At 40.2% G+C, this 17,454-nt stretch overlaps 1 protein-coding gene across 4 annotated transcripts in view; it reads left to right on the top strand.

Moving 5' to 3' along the window:
• The window catches only part of pdlim5a (PDZ and LIM domain 5a), a 57,110-nt gene that overhangs the window by 26,230 nt on the left and 13,426 nt on the right, over window positions 1-17,454 (top strand). For 2 of the 4 annotated variants that reach the window (XR_013845395.1, XM_080049566.1), the window contains exons 4-7: window positions 4,480-4,516; window positions 5,301-5,737; window positions 10,770-10,933; window positions 11,170-11,197. Coding sequence is in view for 3 of the 4 variants with exons in the window: in XM_080049566.1 (XP_079905692.1) it covers window positions 4,480-4,516; window positions 5,301-5,737; window positions 10,770-10,933; window positions 11,170-11,197 (666 nt within the window). In the remaining variant the exon portion in view is untranslated. Of the gene's footprint in view, window positions 1-4,479; window positions 4,517-5,300; window positions 5,738-8,817; window positions 8,844-9,912; window positions 9,934-10,068; window positions 10,087-10,769; window positions 10,934-11,169; window positions 11,198-17,454 lie in introns of all 4 variants that reach the window. The other 2 variants (XM_080049567.1, XM_080049568.1) reach the window with 2 other exon arrangements.

The raw sequence follows: 17,454 nt of genomic DNA, 5'->3' as shown, positions 1-17,454 counted from the left end.
ATAAAAAATACAACAAGGGTTAGGTTAATTATTAAGCTAAAGACGTGTTGAATCATGTGTTTCACACTTGAATTGGTTAAAGAAAAGACAAGTTGCAAATTAGCCTAAGTTACATTGACACACATAAATCCTTTTGTCTCGTTAACACTACTGTATATATTTCCCCACTCTTGTAATTTTTTGCTTCCTACCTAAAGTTAAATGCTAGATAGGAAACATGGGAGGAAGAAGAATAGAAATAGAAGTGAATTGGAATTATTAAAAAATTACAAATTTCTGCAACATTGGATTTTTTAAAAGTTGGACTGATATGTTCAATAATGACTTCATTTAAGGGTTTGGACTTCAATTGAATACGATGGATCCTTTCTGTTGTTGGCAGAAATGTATAAGTTCTCACGAAAACATGCAAGAGCAGCCAGACAAATAACTATGTGAATAAGTATAAGAAAGGAAAACGTCTAGATTTAAGGCACACAGGACCACAATTCAGCTCTGCTAAAGAAAACCGAGCCATCTGTAATGGGGCAGGTGAAGTTTAAGCCTTTCACACATTTAATATTTGGAAATGTCCAACTTGCAGTACATCTAAAAATAGTCAGACACACACACACACACACTTTGAGTTTATGTGTGTGTGTGTGTGTGTGTGTGTGTGTGTGTGTGTGTGTGTGTGTGTGTGTGTGTGTGTGTGTGTGTGTGTGTGTGTGTGTGTGTGTGTGTGTGTGTGTGTGTGCGAACACTTTTTAAGAATATAAACTGGTTCTTGTACTCTGTTATTTCACTACCCCAGTAACATTTCTCAGACATCACACCCTGCACAAGACTTCATTGTGTGTGTGTGTGTGTGTGTGTGTGTGTGTGTGTGTGTGTGTGTGTGTGTGTGTGTGTGTGTGTGTGCGTGTGTGCGTGCGCGCGTGTGCATGCATGTGTGTGTGTGTGTGTGTGTGTGTGTGTGTGTGTGAGGGTGGGTCAATGTCAACCGGGCTTTGTCTGTTTAAGGATTCTGTCATCCAAATGGCAGCACACTCCATTTAACACCTGATTAATACAATGATGTGTGTGTAACGGTGTTAACGAGATGGACAGATATCATTGCAAGGTTTGTGTGTGTGTGTGTGTGTGTGTGTGTGTGTGTGTGTGTGTTCGAGTAAACAAATACTGGTCTGGCGGAAAAACTTTGAAACACATTAGAGGTCACACATATGAAGGCATTGTGTCACAGAATCACCTCCACTTTTCCTCAATTCCTTGTGTGTCTCTGTGCCCGCAGTTGCGTTGGTATCGTATGGAGCTTGTGTTTGGCTTCCACTGGTGTTACTAACATATTCCAGTTATTGTCACCTCCACTAATGCCTCTTGACGTCTCCCTTTTTAGACATAAAATCAGACACGGGCAACACTCTGCTATTGATTCACTATGGTTGGTTGGTTGGTCGCTGGTGAAGCTGATGGCGTGTCAGGGCACAGCCCTGGAAACATCGGTCAATGACCTCACTCGAGTAAGAATAGACCGGAGAGATTAAACACAAATGCACAAGTGAGGACATTGAACAGCCGCTAGCGGGCACGGCTGATTTGAAAGGAGGTGAAGGAAGTGAGGCCATCCTCTTCTTTGTGACACATCAGTTTACTGTTAAGCATTAATGCAGGAAAAGCTGTAAAGAGAATGCTCAGCATAAAGCTAACATATGGGGGCTCATTAAACAGAATGTGCCATTAGAAAGAAGTTCATTTTATGGAACAGTTTAGCTCTCGTTTTCCTGAATGATGATCGTACAGTGAGCCATTCAATGAAACCAGATGGGGAGATAAAAATGTTGGCCTGACACTCACAGGAAATAAAATGGAGACTCCACCATAAAATGCGATTCCACACCACACAAAATGGGCTAAAACATTGACGTAAGAGTAAACCTCAACCGTTTTACATCATACAGTTCACAGTATTCTCTCCAGAGCTGGATGGCAATTTTTTGTTATGTTCTGGTGTTTTGTTGATTGGCAGTAAATTCCAAAAGAGAAATTTGTTGAGGGAGTGTAAACAGTACAGAGAGAATGTAACAGCTCATGAAAGCATGACGTGGTTGTTATGTGAAAGCTAATACATCTCCCAAAAACAATGAATTAGGAAAACACCTTCATAATGAGTTCAAGGAAACTCGGAATATATCCAAACGGTGTATGCAAATGCAAACCTAATGATATTGAAAAAGAAGTAGAATAGATATTACCACAAATGACTTATACTGAACAAAATATGAAGCCCCACCACTGTAACCACAGCATGCACTCGGTTGTAGTGGGGTATCAAAGCAAGACCAAAATAGTACAGGAGTTACACGAACAGACCGACCCCTATATAATGTAAAACCTCCGTGAACATTGAGTTGAGTCAAGGAAACACAGGCAGGAACAGCAAGGCCTGACAGTTAACATACAGCATGCAGGAGTAACGTGCTAACACAGAGAACAGAAACATGTTTTTGACAGCTGCTCTTAAACTCTGAATCAATTTAAACTGTCGTTGGGTCTCCACACTGACGAAGAACACACACGTATATATATACAGGAAGTGTTTCCATTTGGCTTGCAGGAGGTAGACATATGAAATATCAAGTGTGTCACAGTCATACTGTTGGCGTTTTTTTTTAGATCCACTTAACCCTCTGACCCTCGCACATTGAGCTATAAAGACACATTCACGTGGCACAGTCATTATTATGCTGAATGTTTCTGTTGTTACTCAAGCTACAAGGAAATATTTCTGGCCAACTAAATCCTCATATTATGGTGACATCATTTTTGGAAATTTTAGAAATGATAACACACATACATCTGGTTAATACTCTTTTAATGCCCCCCGGTGTACAACCAGTGCAGCATAAACACATTTTCAAAACACTTTCTGTAAGACTCAGTTGACACTGACTACTAAGGTTTCAGGAAGATCGAGCTGAGACTTTTTCGAACTCTCCTGAGTTTCCCTAAGGACATAAACACCATAGGCTGCTTGTTTTGGAGCCTAAGAAAACACCACATCCCATTTACATGTTGGTGTTTCCAGTTATAGCGTCGGTGTAATTGAGGCTACAGCACACGGGGTGACGGTGACGTATTTTAAATACCTACTTGATACCCGGGTGTTCTACTCCTCTATGTACCTCACATACTGTATGTCCGTGCCATTAGTTGCGCAAGGGAAATCATTGCTGTCCTCAGATCAGCTTTCTTGCAATGGTGCTGCGTTGACATGGTACTTGTTGTAGTACTGACAGTATAGTGTTTCCAGGGAAATCCACGGGTTGGGATACTATTTACATAATGACTGATACACAAAAACATGGGCTTCTTTTGCTTTTGGTTGATCATTCCCAAAATGGCACCTACAATGGTCAAACCATAACCATCTTTAACCATTCGTATTTGATCGGTTAGGCTTGTTGTTGAGGGCAGTAAACACCATGGGAGGCCCACCTCAGTCCTTACAGTAAGCAGACCAATGTGTTTCCAGCTACTACAAGGCTGTTGGTTCAAATGTACTGAGGTGAAGGACATGAACCTCCCTCAGGAAGTTTGTGGGAGGGTTACTCTGAAAGGAATGTGGGGCGACTGACATTCACACGTCTTCTGTTTCCGTAACCTTAAATTTACACCAAGCCTTGTTTTCCCCCCCTTTATCTCATGCTAAATTAAGCTGTGAATGCACTGAAGAACCAACACAAGTAACATTACTATGGCCCATCATGTGTGTAACTGTTATAGAAGAATTGAATACGACTTAGATAAGGTCTTCAAGAAGTTGAATATTGATCCATAGCTGCTAATATGTATTGTTTCAGTTGTGAATAGGTGCTGGGCTGATACAACTTCTTAGTATTGTTTACAGTGTGGATAGCTACAGGCATGTTCCTCAGATGACCTTTGATGGCAGCTCATTCATCAATGTGGCATTATGAGTATCAAACACCGAGTGCATGAGCTTGATACGAGCCTTTATTGACTAAAAACAGCTGCTTTCAATGGCACACGTATACATTGAAAAGAGACCACCATTTTCAGCGCTAGCAACTTAAGTTTCACAGGCTGACACGCAAACACAGCGAGGCTCTCAGATTCTGTCACATCTGATGACAGAAAGCTCTCCATGTTGGTTTCTACGCTGAGAGATCAGGTTTAGTCATAATACGCCATAACCACAGTTTCTCTCAACCTCAGTAAGATCTGAGAATGTTACAGTATGGTCTTAGCAGATTTGAGCGGCTCTATAAATATCAGTAAGCAGGGTTTTGAAAGGCTTCTGCTATTCTACCCGCACAGTGTTGGCGGACAGTCACATGAATCTATAATAAGAGTACATTCACTGATATCCAAAGCTAACATTTTTTTCTAAAGGAAATATTGAAATGAAAAATAACTGGGGTTGTTCAATCATAACTCACTGAACGTTCTCTTTCTCCTCTTGTTCCTTTCTTCCAGGGTGTCTAGTGTAAAACCTCCTCCTGTGGCACCAAAGGTAGTGTAACCCATGTCACTGAAACAACAGGAAATGATATTCATACTCCAGCACATATATTAAATATATAATATATATATTTAATACTTGTATATATATATATATCCAAGAAAATTATCAAATTGTAATGTTTAATTAAGGCAAGGCACACCAGGTGAAAAAATATATTCTGGACGAATACATATATTTTATGATTGAAAATTCTTAATCTTAACACATTGTATGTAATACTTGTATAACAAATGTTTTTCATTCATCTAAAACCTTATGTCATTATCTTTTACTACCAGGTTTCATTCATTCAAAAACCTTTGTTATCGACCAACCATGGTGTTGTTATAGAGCAAAAAATACAACTATGTAATGATACAAATGAAAAATAAAAAGAGATGAAGAGAAAAAAAACAAAATCACCTGGGGTACCACGGAGTAGGAATACTGTCTTTAGTTATACACCCTTCTGAAACGATGTTACACATTTTTTTGCTGCATGAAAACCTTGGTCTTGATTTAAGTTGTGTTTTTTTTAAATATTGCTACATTTATTTTATATTGTGAATGATATTTAAGTATACTGATGCCTCACTAGTCCAATAAAATTCTTGCACATATACAAGACTAAACTAATGGATCATTTCCAGCTTCATACAGTAAAGACAAACACACATCTACAGTATGTGAGCTCAGAGGCATCAGTATAGTGTGTGCTGTGCTGTGCTGTGCTGTGCTGTGATTTGTTTTTTGTCTGCTTGTATTTGCATGCTCTACTCTCATGCCCGGTCAGAGCGTCAGATCAGACATCATAAAACCAGTGGCCCTCACCCATCCGCCACCACCACCCCATCCCCACCCTCACTCCACCAGCCCCTTCACCATGCCTTACAACAAGGCGCCCAGGCCTTACGGTGGCTGCGGAGCAGAGGGCCAGTTTCCTCCTTCTCAGTCCTCTTTTGCTCCCTTCATCCCATCCCCGTCCTCTGCCTTCACTCCTGCCTCCTCCCACACAACCACTCCTCCTCCTCCTCCACCTCCTCCTCCTGTCTCTTACCCATCCTCATCCTCCTCTTCCTCATCTCCCCCCGGGCTGGTTGCTCCCCAGCCGTCAGTGTATAACACGCCCATCAACCTCTACTCCAATGAGAACGCATGTGAGGTGGCCATGGGGCAGAGGCGGGGACTGTTGGAGAGTCAGGGTGGAGCCTTGCCTTTGCAGCTGAATGGGTGAGTGGTAATCTCTCTCACCAGCCCAATCAGTTAAATGTATGGATTCGTCTGAATTTTTAAAGCCGTCAACAAGGAGACGACGTGCTCCTAGACCTGTGAAATAACCACCGCTTATATGTTTGGCTTAGATTTTTCCCATCACGAATGTGTGCAATTGTAAAAAATTCACAAGCCATTTTGAAATAGGACTATGTGCAGTTAGCCAGCAACACTTGTCAGATGGTGTTTGTTAGCTTTAGAAATGAGGAGATATTGAAAACTTCATCGATGTAAACTTTTGACATCTGTCCTCACGTTTCAGTTGATGATACACAAATACAGTATACAGTTTACAGAAAGGTATATACTTGATTATTTTTTAGTTTTTTTGATCCTTTTTTATTTTTAACTTTGCTATTCCTTAAAGCCTCACTGGTCAGCCTCACCAGACTTGCAATCTTGAAACCTTGGAAGTCATTTTTTAAAAGTTCTTCCACATTATTCAAATCCGATTGACATGTCTGTTGGTTTTTATTTTTTTAGGAGACAAATGTTAAAGAACAGAGCAAATTCCTATACTGCACACAGTATAGAGATCCAAGTGTCTCAATCTTGGCAATGTGCTGCAGGTTTGGCCATCTTTTTAAAAAGTGGTACCAAACAGATATTTTTGAACTGCGTCATGTTACAAAATGTGACTAGCCGTCTGGAAAAATTGATAGGTAATTAATCTAAAGTGGGATACTGTACCAATTGTTTATGGTAAGAACTTTGGAAGGTGGATTATGTGCTAAAGAAATGTAATATCCCATTTCTTGTGAAGGAAAAGTGGAGTAACAAACCCTTGCTTTTTTAGTCCAGTTAAAATGGAACACGACAACACATATAATATTACGTTACATTGGAAGGTTGAAATCTTTGGATTGTAGGATTTCAACATACAGTTTACATTAGGTCTGAAGAACAGATTATACATAAAATCGCTACAGATGTGCGTGGATGGAGTAAAATATCCCTGGCAGGATGGCTGGATGGATTACTCATATTGCTCATAGCCAAGCACTCACTCTCCCACTTGTATTTGTGAGTGCATTTGTTTCTCCTGTCCTTTTGCCTTCATTGTATCGTGAATCATTCATTTTTTTTCTATTTTCTTTTAAAAAACTGTCTTTGCATCTCTAAGTGAGAGTAGTCCTCTTCTTCTGCATTTTGTATCAAGGTCAAGTTAGGTTACTAGCACTTGATAATACTGGCACTCAGCCCATTCTGCCTCTATCTTCTTACTTCTGTTTCTCTGTTACTTTAAAGGAGGAGTCAGCCATTCTGCAGAATAATGGTGTCAAAATAACTTTTTGTCAAAATCATTCTCCTTGGGGCGCCTTCAGCTCAGTTGGTAAGGCGTCCCCCCCATGGGCCTCGGCCAGCAGCGGACCCGGGTTCGATTCCAGCCCGCGGTCGTTCTCTGCATGTCACTCCCCTCTCTGCCCCATTTCAACTCTGTCTCTACACTATCAATAAAAGCATAAATAAAAAAAAAAAAATCATTCTCCTCTATCTCCTTGGGATCCGCTACCTGTCCCTAATGTGTGTGCGCTAAAAAATTAAATCCAGTGTTAGTACACTGCCTAGGCTCTGTAAACGGGTGACAGTCCCCTTTGTTTACATACCTGTTAACAGAGCCTAGGCTGTGTATTAAGTTTACACCATTTTTCAGTGCACACACAGTACAGATAGGTGGTGGATCGGCAGGAAATATTAACTGAGTTTGACAAAAAGTGATTTTGATAACAAATGTTTTTTTAGTTCGAGAATCGCTGACTCCACCTTTAACATGTTTAATTTTCCCTACCATCCTTCCCACCCAAACGGCCTGTGCCCATCTTTCTACTCACTCAGCGCCTCTCTGTATATAATTCCTGTCACAATCTCTGCTCCTTTTTCTGTCTAAACCCCAACTCACCTTTCTCCAGAGGCATAGTGATTATAACTAAGCTATGATGCTGTGACTAAGTTGTGTATATATAGCTTGCAATAGCAACTCAAGCTGTTTTTTTCTAACCCTTGTGGCAAATCAGATTTACAAAGTCTCTTCACAGACTAACACACTATCATTGATTACGTCATCATTATTCTAGTGATTCCTCTAAAAAACACACATGATACACACAAAATGCATGGATTTTTTTTATGTATTCATTGCGCTCCACATACCAAATGGAATCGAATATGCTCTTTGTATTCTTTAATATACTTTTCTGACTCATGATTTCTCAGTTCATTTCATGTTTATACTCTGTTCACGCTCTTGTTTTATGGGCCAAACACTGGCACCAAAATGATCTGTGGATTCCTGTTCTGTGAGAATCAGCAGACATCAGTGATCTGTACAATATTAAATTACACCATGCAGCCGTGCATGTACGCCTGGGCACTCAAGCTGCATTTCATTTTGGGTACATAGCCTTCCCCAAGTATCACATATGACATTTAATAGCTCATGATACTTTATTAAAGCAAGATCTTGATCCGCCTCAAGTGTTTGTACGGGGCTGCCCTACTTTCTCCACATACACATTTCTATCTCAGTTCTCTTTTAACTTTCTTTTAATAATTTTTGCTTATATTCCCGATGATAAATTGTTCAACAGCTACACAAGTTAATTTGGTCATCCACAGTATAGAGTTCAACATACAGGTTAACTGTTGCTGATGATCAGCTTAAAGCAGCAGGTACTGTAAATGTTGTAAACTAAATTTGCTTAATTACGTTTTTAGGAAAGTTCTTTCCAGGAAATGTATTTTATCTTTGAAATCACATTTTTCCCTAATTTCCTCCTAGGAGAAGTTGTTTCCTTCCTTACTTCCATCAGTTATTGTTTATTCTGTTACAGTGGTGAAAATATGACACAGCATGTGTGTCCGTCTTTCCATCTTGCTGTTTGCCTGCATGATGTATATGAGCTGTGAGATTCGTTTCAGAAGGTTTATTTTGATTGACAGCAAACAAATAACAATTATTTGGTTTCGGGATATGAGGGTATGCCAATGTTCTCTGTCTTTCTTCCTTCCTGTAAATCCTTGTTTTTTCTGCTTCGCAGACTGCAGCACACTCTCAAGTCACAAAGTTAGTGTCTGAAGCATGTCAGGTCACAAGTGTTTTTTTCTGCCTTTTTACTCGTCCACCTCTTGCCGTCCCTGTGTGTGTTTACTGCATGCATTTGCTAATGAATTTTACTGCAGAACATGATTAATAGTCATGTGTTATAGTTTGGTTCGCTTAATAGCTTATTTTCATATCTAAATTATGCAAAAACTACAGCACACCTGAATAAAGCTAATTCAAATCAAAGTTTTTTGATGTGATATTCTGAAGCTACAGCATTTATATTATTATTTTATTTTGACTAAACTGCAAATCAGAAATATTGATAATGACACACATAGGCATACACAGACTGTATTGTCGGACGCTGCTAATACAGCAAGTGTGTGGCCAGGCTCACACAGAGCTGTTAAGCCTTCCACACCCACATACTGTAGATGCCGCTGTGGCAAGAATGTGTTGAGAGACATATAAATCACATCTGTTCAAAGTGCTGTGTGTGTGTGTGTGTGTGTGTGTGTGTGTGTGTGTGTGTGTGTGTGTGTGTTTGTGTGTTTGTGTGTTTGTGTATTTGTCCTAAAAGGTGATTTATTGACAGCCAATTAGTAAAGGGCCTGTCAGCACCATGTTGCCAGGGAAGATTGCATACACACACACACGTTTATTACATTCTCACAAGGTGCACGTGTTGAATCAGATTTATATTGCATGCTCATCAAAACAATAGTGCATGTTTCTTATCTAGTCTTTCTTTCTTTATTGTTTTACTTTCCAAACTGTTGAAATTATGAATGGATGCTTAAAATAATTAAATAAATACAGACAGGTCAGCAGCGCCATCGTGTGGTTGAAAATAGAAGCGACCCTTATTTTGAGCCTGTTTGTCCTGTTGATGCGAGCAAAAGTCTCCATGGATGCTTTGGCTTTGTGTTTGGCATGCATTGGGAATAGTTTTCCATATGTTGTTGACATTACTTTTGTCCATCTATATTCTATTTTCTCCTTAACATTCCCTTTATTTATATTCTGAATTTAATCAATTCTTCATACTTTTATCTCTTCCTCTTCTTCCGCTTTACTTCCCCTTCAGTGGGCCTCACAGTGTTATGAGGTAAGTCTTCAGATAGTCCCATCTCTGTCTTACTGTGGTGTCTTATGAGGTGTTGCAATAGCATTCATTTATTCAGTTTATTTAGTGTATTTCTGTTTCCTTCTGTCCTGTTTCTCTCTATCATTGGTTTTCAAGAAAACCCCAGCTGCCAAGGTATCAGATTAGTTCAAACCTAGACATCAAAATAATCGAATGTGGTGTGATTTCCTGAATTTTCCTGATTGTGTTTACTCTGATACACATTCCCACCTGCGCATTGAACAGTTTAATACCATTCCTCTAACTAAATCATTGTGTGTTTTATACAAACACTGCATATCAATGTAAAACCCTTGGTTGGAAATGACCTTCTAAAAATACTAAACGCAACCCACTCTTATGGATAGAGCTGCTGGAGACCTTCTCACAATAGTAGGTCTATGAGTAAATAAATGTTTAATAAGATCCTACAAAATAAAACATTTTAAATTTGACTTTTAAGGTGCTACGAGGAACTGTTAAATATTTCTGAAACAGTCTCGTTGTTCCTCTAATGAGCATAACTTACATTTAACAGCAAACCAGACCATCAGTGAAAAGAATGCTATTTTTGTATAATTTTCTTAATGCCTTCGTCATGGTTATACGCTCACCCAGGAACAACAGCTGGCATAGTAAAAACATTACCGCTTTTGTCAGAAGGGACTGCAAGAATGAATACAAACTGAAAGTTCCTCGGAGCATGGTTAATAGGCTATACAAAGAAAGGAAATCAAATCAGTTTTTTATCTATTTCATTTGAATCAATTACATTAGTGGGAAAATAAATAAAATTCCATCCTGTTCCACTCTCCCAGGAAACACATTGTGGACACGGACATCCATTTCTACCATGTGCCCACTCATGCTGACGCCAGCCGGAAGCGTCTCACTGAGGACACAGAGGATTGGCGCCCTCGCAGCGGCACCACCCAGTCCAAATCTTTCAGGATTCTGGCTCAAATCACTGGCACTGAGAATGGTATGCTACTACTGACTAAATGGCACACAGTGAAGATTGTATATTTAGTCATGTTGTCTCTACATATAGCCATGGTGTCAGTGCTCCTGAACTTATGACTTAGCACATCACAGCACAGCGCGAAATAAGCATAGCCAATAAAGTACAATTTTATAATCTTAAAATATTGAAAAAAAGTCGAAGACCGCATTACGTTCTAACATTCCCTCACAATGGTGATCTTCTTTCCCTTGTAGCTCCAGAACAGGAAGAAGCCATTGCAAGGTAAGTGCATGGCAATGCAATTGTTGATTGTTGTTTTAAGATCCCCTTAAAATCCAATGGTCCGCTTTGTTTGTAAGAATCACTGCATTGTGTCAAGCAACGACATACATTCCAGAAAGAAAACAATTTTTTTTCCATACAATTTCCATACTGCCATTTGATTCAACGCACTCTACTGGGTGCCTCTAACATAGAACGGCTACATTTATAGAGAAATGGAAAAATCCTCTAGATCTCTCCGGCGCAGTTTTGGCAATTGTGCTGATGCTGTGCTGTGCTTTCCTGTCGAGACAGCAGAGAAAAGGATCACGTCTGAGCCATTAAGACAAAAGCCAGACCTCTGTGCAATGTAAAGTATGTACATTAATAGCAGCCCCTGAAAGTTCAGAAAGCAGCCTAGATTAAATTGCCTGTCTCAGATTGCTGAAAGTTGTTGAAGGTTTTATTTGATTTCCATGTCGAAAAGTAGAGTCATTTTTATCAGTGCTGCTAGCCAATGCAAGTGTAGGTTGCTTTGTGTGCTCGGCGTGGTTGTTTGTTCCTTTGATAGTGAATGTGAAATCCTTGCGTTGCTGCATGCTGTATAACCTGTGATTGTGTTGTTGACAATCATGGCCGGACTGTGGTGGTGTTCTCAGTGTGATGTGATGTCATTCATCGGCCATCCATTGCTTTTCGCTGGTTTGTGGCGATATGTAAGATCGCTGTGTGTGTGTGTGTGTGTGTGTCTGTGATCTCTTGGGTTAACATGCAGACATTCCCGTTGTCTGTTGGTGTTGGTGTGTGGCCTCATGGCTAAATGAATTCATCATTTCAGTCCCTGCTTGACCATGACTCATGGGCTGCATTTTGACCCACTCATGAAGATGGAATATTTTGACACAATAGTTAACTACTCTCCGGATATTCCTTACAGTATACTTTGCTTCTCTCTCTGTATTGATTTCTGTCGTTTTCTACTCTGACGATGACAGCAAAAAGGCCCATCTCTCCACCCTGTGTGTATCATCAAAGCTTTCCTTGTGGCATGGCTCACAGTGTTTCTCATCTATTCTACTTTTTACCTAAATCCTTATTTTTCTCTCTTTTTTGGTGTGTTTTTCTCTGCTTTTGCTTTCCTCCTGTGATGGCAGAACAACCAAGCACGTCACTAAGTTCGTGATGGGCCCTAAGTACAAAGAGCTGAGAGACTGGCACCACGGAGTGTCTGCTCGCACCCTCAATGTCGAGTAGACTGTAGGTGTGTGTGTGTGTGTGTGTGTGTGTGTGTGTGTGTGTCTGTGTGTGTGTGCGTGTGTATGTGACTTGTGCTTGCAGTTGTCTACCTATGTATGTGTGTATTGTATCAGGTGACTTCTGTAGGTGTTTATGCGTTTGACTTTTGGATAAGAGCTTGTGGACTTATGGGAATAAAGAAAAAGAAAGAAGACTGAATTGAGAGCTTCTCAAATCAAGTAGTCTGAACATCTTCAAATATGCAACTGTCAATCTGCCTCTCTGCCTATCTCAGTATTTTCTACAGTAGGCCTACATGCACTACAATAGAGCATTCAATGAAGCATTCAGTCCATCTCCATTCTTAAACATGGAACTACATGATGATAGACAGAAGGCCCAGCCCATAGTTTGGAGGGAGGATATTGGAAATAGAAAATCTGGCTTAGGTCTGCATGAGAGTGCACACAATGACGTCAACATTTTATGTATGTTCCTTTATGTCCGTTGGAGCGATTTTTAGCGATGTTGTTTTAGACGCTTCAAACCAAACTTCAATGGCTTGTTTACATCTGTTGTATCTGCTAGCAATGGATCTATTTTTATAACATCCATGGTGGCATCTGGAAAATGGGAATAGATTTCAATTTTGCGGAAGCCGAGGACGGCCGTGCTTGAATTTATTTTTTAATGCTGTTATCTAAAAAAACAAGTTTGTTTCCTCTTACTATTATTATTATTATTATTTGAGTTCTCCATTATTATCTAGTGATCTCGAAAAACAGCCTATTGTTGTCACAGCATATAACAGGATCAAAAATGAAAGGCAAGCACGGCTATTCTCGACTTCCGTACAAATAGACATGCCTGTACTGTATGTAAATTACATATAAACCAATAGCTTATATGCTATGCTGCTGGAATGTAACAGATTGATGCTGTAAGACTTTATTATGGTATAAGGTAAATGCAAGTAAGGAAAGTTTTTTAGAGTGAGCAGGTTGTTTAGCTTGGATGGTGTGCAGAGTAACTGTATACATGCTATAAATGGCTTGTAATGCAAATATATTATTGTGTGGTCATTGCTATGTAAAATATTTCTCCAGTGCCTTTACATTTATTGTCATCCCCATGTTTACTTACTGGATACTATGCCATACAGTTTGATTTTTGTAGATTGAAATGGTGCTGCATTTTGAGCATCTAGTGGCAGATATTGGTTTGAACAGTTTTAAGTTTGAAAAACATATTATTCTATATTGTATCTAATAAAGTGATTCAGTTTTTCTGGTTTCCTTCTCTCTCTCTGTCTCTGGTTTCCCTTTTTTCCTTCCTTCTTTTGTCCCCTACTTCCTTAGTTCCTTCGCTCTTTCCTCTTCTAGTTGTCTGTCACACACAAACAATGGGGATTTCAGGTACATCACTACCTAAACTTGTGACACTTGTTTTCACCTCTTCACCAGTCTCGTTAAATAGTCCCGCCACACGGTTTTCACCTTTGAAATAAAACAACAGTCACTCAAAATATCTTAATGTATTCACATGAACTAATTGACAACCTCTAGTCTCGGATTTTGCAAGCAATGTCACAGATTCCATATTTACATATACTGATGTTTTTCACACCTCCCCTAATACAAACTTAATCTCCAATCAAAATGTTCTAATTCAAATGCACCAACACCTCACAATTACAAACTAAATACTAGGACACTCTGATGTCTGTTATCTGCCAGAGACATATCTCCAACGAATCAATCATCTGAGAAAGTAAGGGTTTCACTTTAGGCCTTCAGTGGTCTGAATGACACATAGGCCACGCCCACACCTGATCACAGGATCACACGCCAACCTCAGCCACAGATGGCAGGCTCATCAACCAATCAGCAACAGCCGGAGGAGGGCGCTACAATCCCCAACCACGTCCTCATTTCCAAACATGGCAGCATCTCCAAATGTCAGCATGAAGAGAGAACAGTGTGTCGTCTGCAGCACCCCTTAGTTACCATCCCCATGCAATATTCAAGTTCTGTTGACATAGTTTGTCAAATGCACGACATGTGTCTAACATGAAGCATCCATTCATTTCAATGCTGCTCCCTTCAATAACCACAAGTCAAATAACATCATCTCTTACCCAAAAGGCAAAATTACACTTCTCTTGACAGTGTTGTTGCCAGGCAACATTCCACATATTCTTGGAGTGAGTTCTGTTTGTAGCCACACTCCAGCATCCCTCTTACCTGTGTTTAGTGCATAACCCACTCAAGGAATAAACATGTCACATGGGAGTGAACCTTCTTTTGTTCAAAACCAAGCACCTGATCCTGTCAGGTCAGCTGTTTCAGATAGCACAGTTACAGAGCCACCAGGCTTTCCACTGGCCACGGCTATTAGGTAAATTGAGCGGATGTTGGATGTTTTATGAAGCTCACAATATTACCTTTTAAGCTCTAAAAAAAGGCTATAAAAAGCTTATTTATTCCTTTACTTTTGTTTGCCTAGCAATTCACCCGTGACTCCACTAGAGGGCAGCACAGACTCAGAAAAGTTCAATTCCAGGGACCGTTTGACTGATCATAATGGTGATGACCACATATTGTACAGCCAACCTCCAGATACTGGAGTTGACCTTTCCTCTCAACACAGGTGCTGCACAACAATTTCAATTATGGATGCACATAAAGTAAACCTTCAGTGATGGGTGATTAAATTGCTTCAACATTTTGTCCAATCATCTCTGGCTGCTTGTCCTTCTTCTGTCCTTTCAGTGTCCCGGTCCAAGTCAATAATCATCTATCTCATGTATCAGCACTTCATGTACTTTCTACCAAATCAGTCAGGTACAGTGTTAGCACAAATTAATTCACCTATCACTCACTAATTATAGGAACAATGCCAAGCTGTCACACTTACTGGAACTGCTGTCTTACAGTATTGGTGTATATGTGTGTATTTGTAAACAGGAAAGAGCTCTTGTCAAGTCCTCTTGACTTCCTGCCCAGGGCAGCTCCATGCCCTCCTCCTCTCACCCCCAGTGCCCCCAAACAGCCCAAACCAAAAACACACGCTGAGTACTGTGGTCCGATACAGGCCAGGTAAATAGAGTGTGCAAGTGCTTTTTTATGAACTTGACTATTGATGGGACACAAGCTTGTGGACTGGTTGAAATAAGTAAAATAAAAGAAGAATTCTAAAGTGAGAGCTTGCAATGGAACTGTCTGAGAGTCTGTGTGTGTGTTTGTTTGTGTGCCTTACTTTGAACATATCCTTCAGCTCTCTCTCTGTATTCTCTGCCATGTCAGAACACCCTCTCAGAGCAGTGCTTGGCCTCCTCAGAGGGCAGTGTCTCAGTCCTTACTGGACGCCCTGCTCATCACTCCCATCGCTCAGGCTCCGCCACTGCGCTTGAGGAAGAAGAAGAAGCGACGTAGCGTCAGTGAGCTGCATTTGCCCAAGAACAAAAGGTAGACAGGGCAGACATGGACAAAGCCAACGTTTTACCGTTGAACTGAAAATGGGCTTTGCTGCTCTAGAGAACGGTTGTTTGACACTGTTTCAAGTTGAAAAAGATCCAGAAGAATCAATATTTAGCTCAGCATTTCAGAAAATTTGATTGTTTCGGTTTTGTCCAGGTCTGAGAAAGAGTGACAATAAAATAATCATCTAATCATTTCATATAACACATGGAGACTCATTCACTGTGTTTATCAAATGTTGTGTGATGCATGAAGCTTCACACTAACACACTGAATCAGCAATCTGCTCAGCAAACTAGCATCTAATATAACTTCTGGAGAGAAAACCTTGTTATATTATCTATTTGTTGCAGCATTGACAATGTTTTGTAAAGAAGACATGTTGGAAAAGAGTATTCCTATTTTTATCACACAATGTAAACAGCCCTTTAGTCCACTGAGCATGCCAGTCATGGCAGGGAAAAAGCTGTGTTTCGTCTGACCACGCCAGCACCAAAAGACACGGTCCATATGTCTCTGTGGAGACAAGTCCTACCAACTATGACATTCTGCGGTCACTGTAAAACAACTTGGCAGCATCTCACAGAGATCACTCATTGGCTAGTGGACAAAACTACACATTTAAACTGTGAGGGGGTGTCTGTATGGATGGATTTCTTTGTCATTGTGTGCGTGCGTGAATGCACACGTGGACGGTTGAATTTGATCCAAAGAATATAGCAGTGCTGAATTATAGACCATCTGTTGTGTGGTGGAGAGAGCTGCTGGACAGCAGTCAGCTATGTTAATGGACCATTTGTTCAATGTTCAAACGAAAGCAACACATTATCAGATGCGTGATACAAGTTCTCATCGGAGCTACAGTACTCAAGGGGTTACTTTACATATGTGAACAGTTGGGGGAGTGAAATGTACCCTTTTTCCCTCATTATCGCATAAACAAGATATCTCATTATTGGTGGCATACTGTGCTGAAAATAGACCTCTGATAAGATAAACAGAGGAACAACAACATACATGCAGAGCAAGGCCGCTAACAATGGAGTTATACATCAATGTTAATTCCAAGGTAGCGCTGTATTTATGTAAAGTAAAAAAAGAAGGGTAGAATACAGAGACAAAACAGTGGAGAGAAAGAAATAAGTTAGATAATACATAAACAGATAATAAATGTATTCCTCTCTCTCTCTCCCTCCATCCATCCACCCCTCTTTAATTATCCCCTCAGTATCACAAGGTCCATACGTGGCCCAGTATGTCCAGATGGCCAGCACTCTAACCGGCTACTATTGAATCAAAACAGCGGAGCCTCCATTAATCAACCAATCACAGTCTTGCGGAACACAATTAAGTTCCCAGGTAATTGCCCTGATTGGTGGAGAATATTAACGAGCTTTGCTGTAATTGGCTCTAATGAATGACTGGGGAGCATCTTATTTCCTGCTGTACTTGTCACCTGTTGTTAGCCAATTACCGGAGCTAATGTGAATGAATTGTGTTAGCTTGTTTCACCCGGATGATTTGAATAGATGGTAGGCCTACTACAGCCTTTAATCGTGCAGA

Source organism: Ammodytes marinus (genome assembly GCF_949987685.1).
Source record: "Ammodytes marinus genome assembly, chromosome: 2".
Taxonomy (NCBI): Eukaryota; Metazoa; Chordata; class Actinopteri; order Uranoscopiformes; family Ammodytidae; genus Ammodytes; species Ammodytes marinus.
This window is presented reverse-complemented; position numbering and strand designations above follow the sequence as displayed.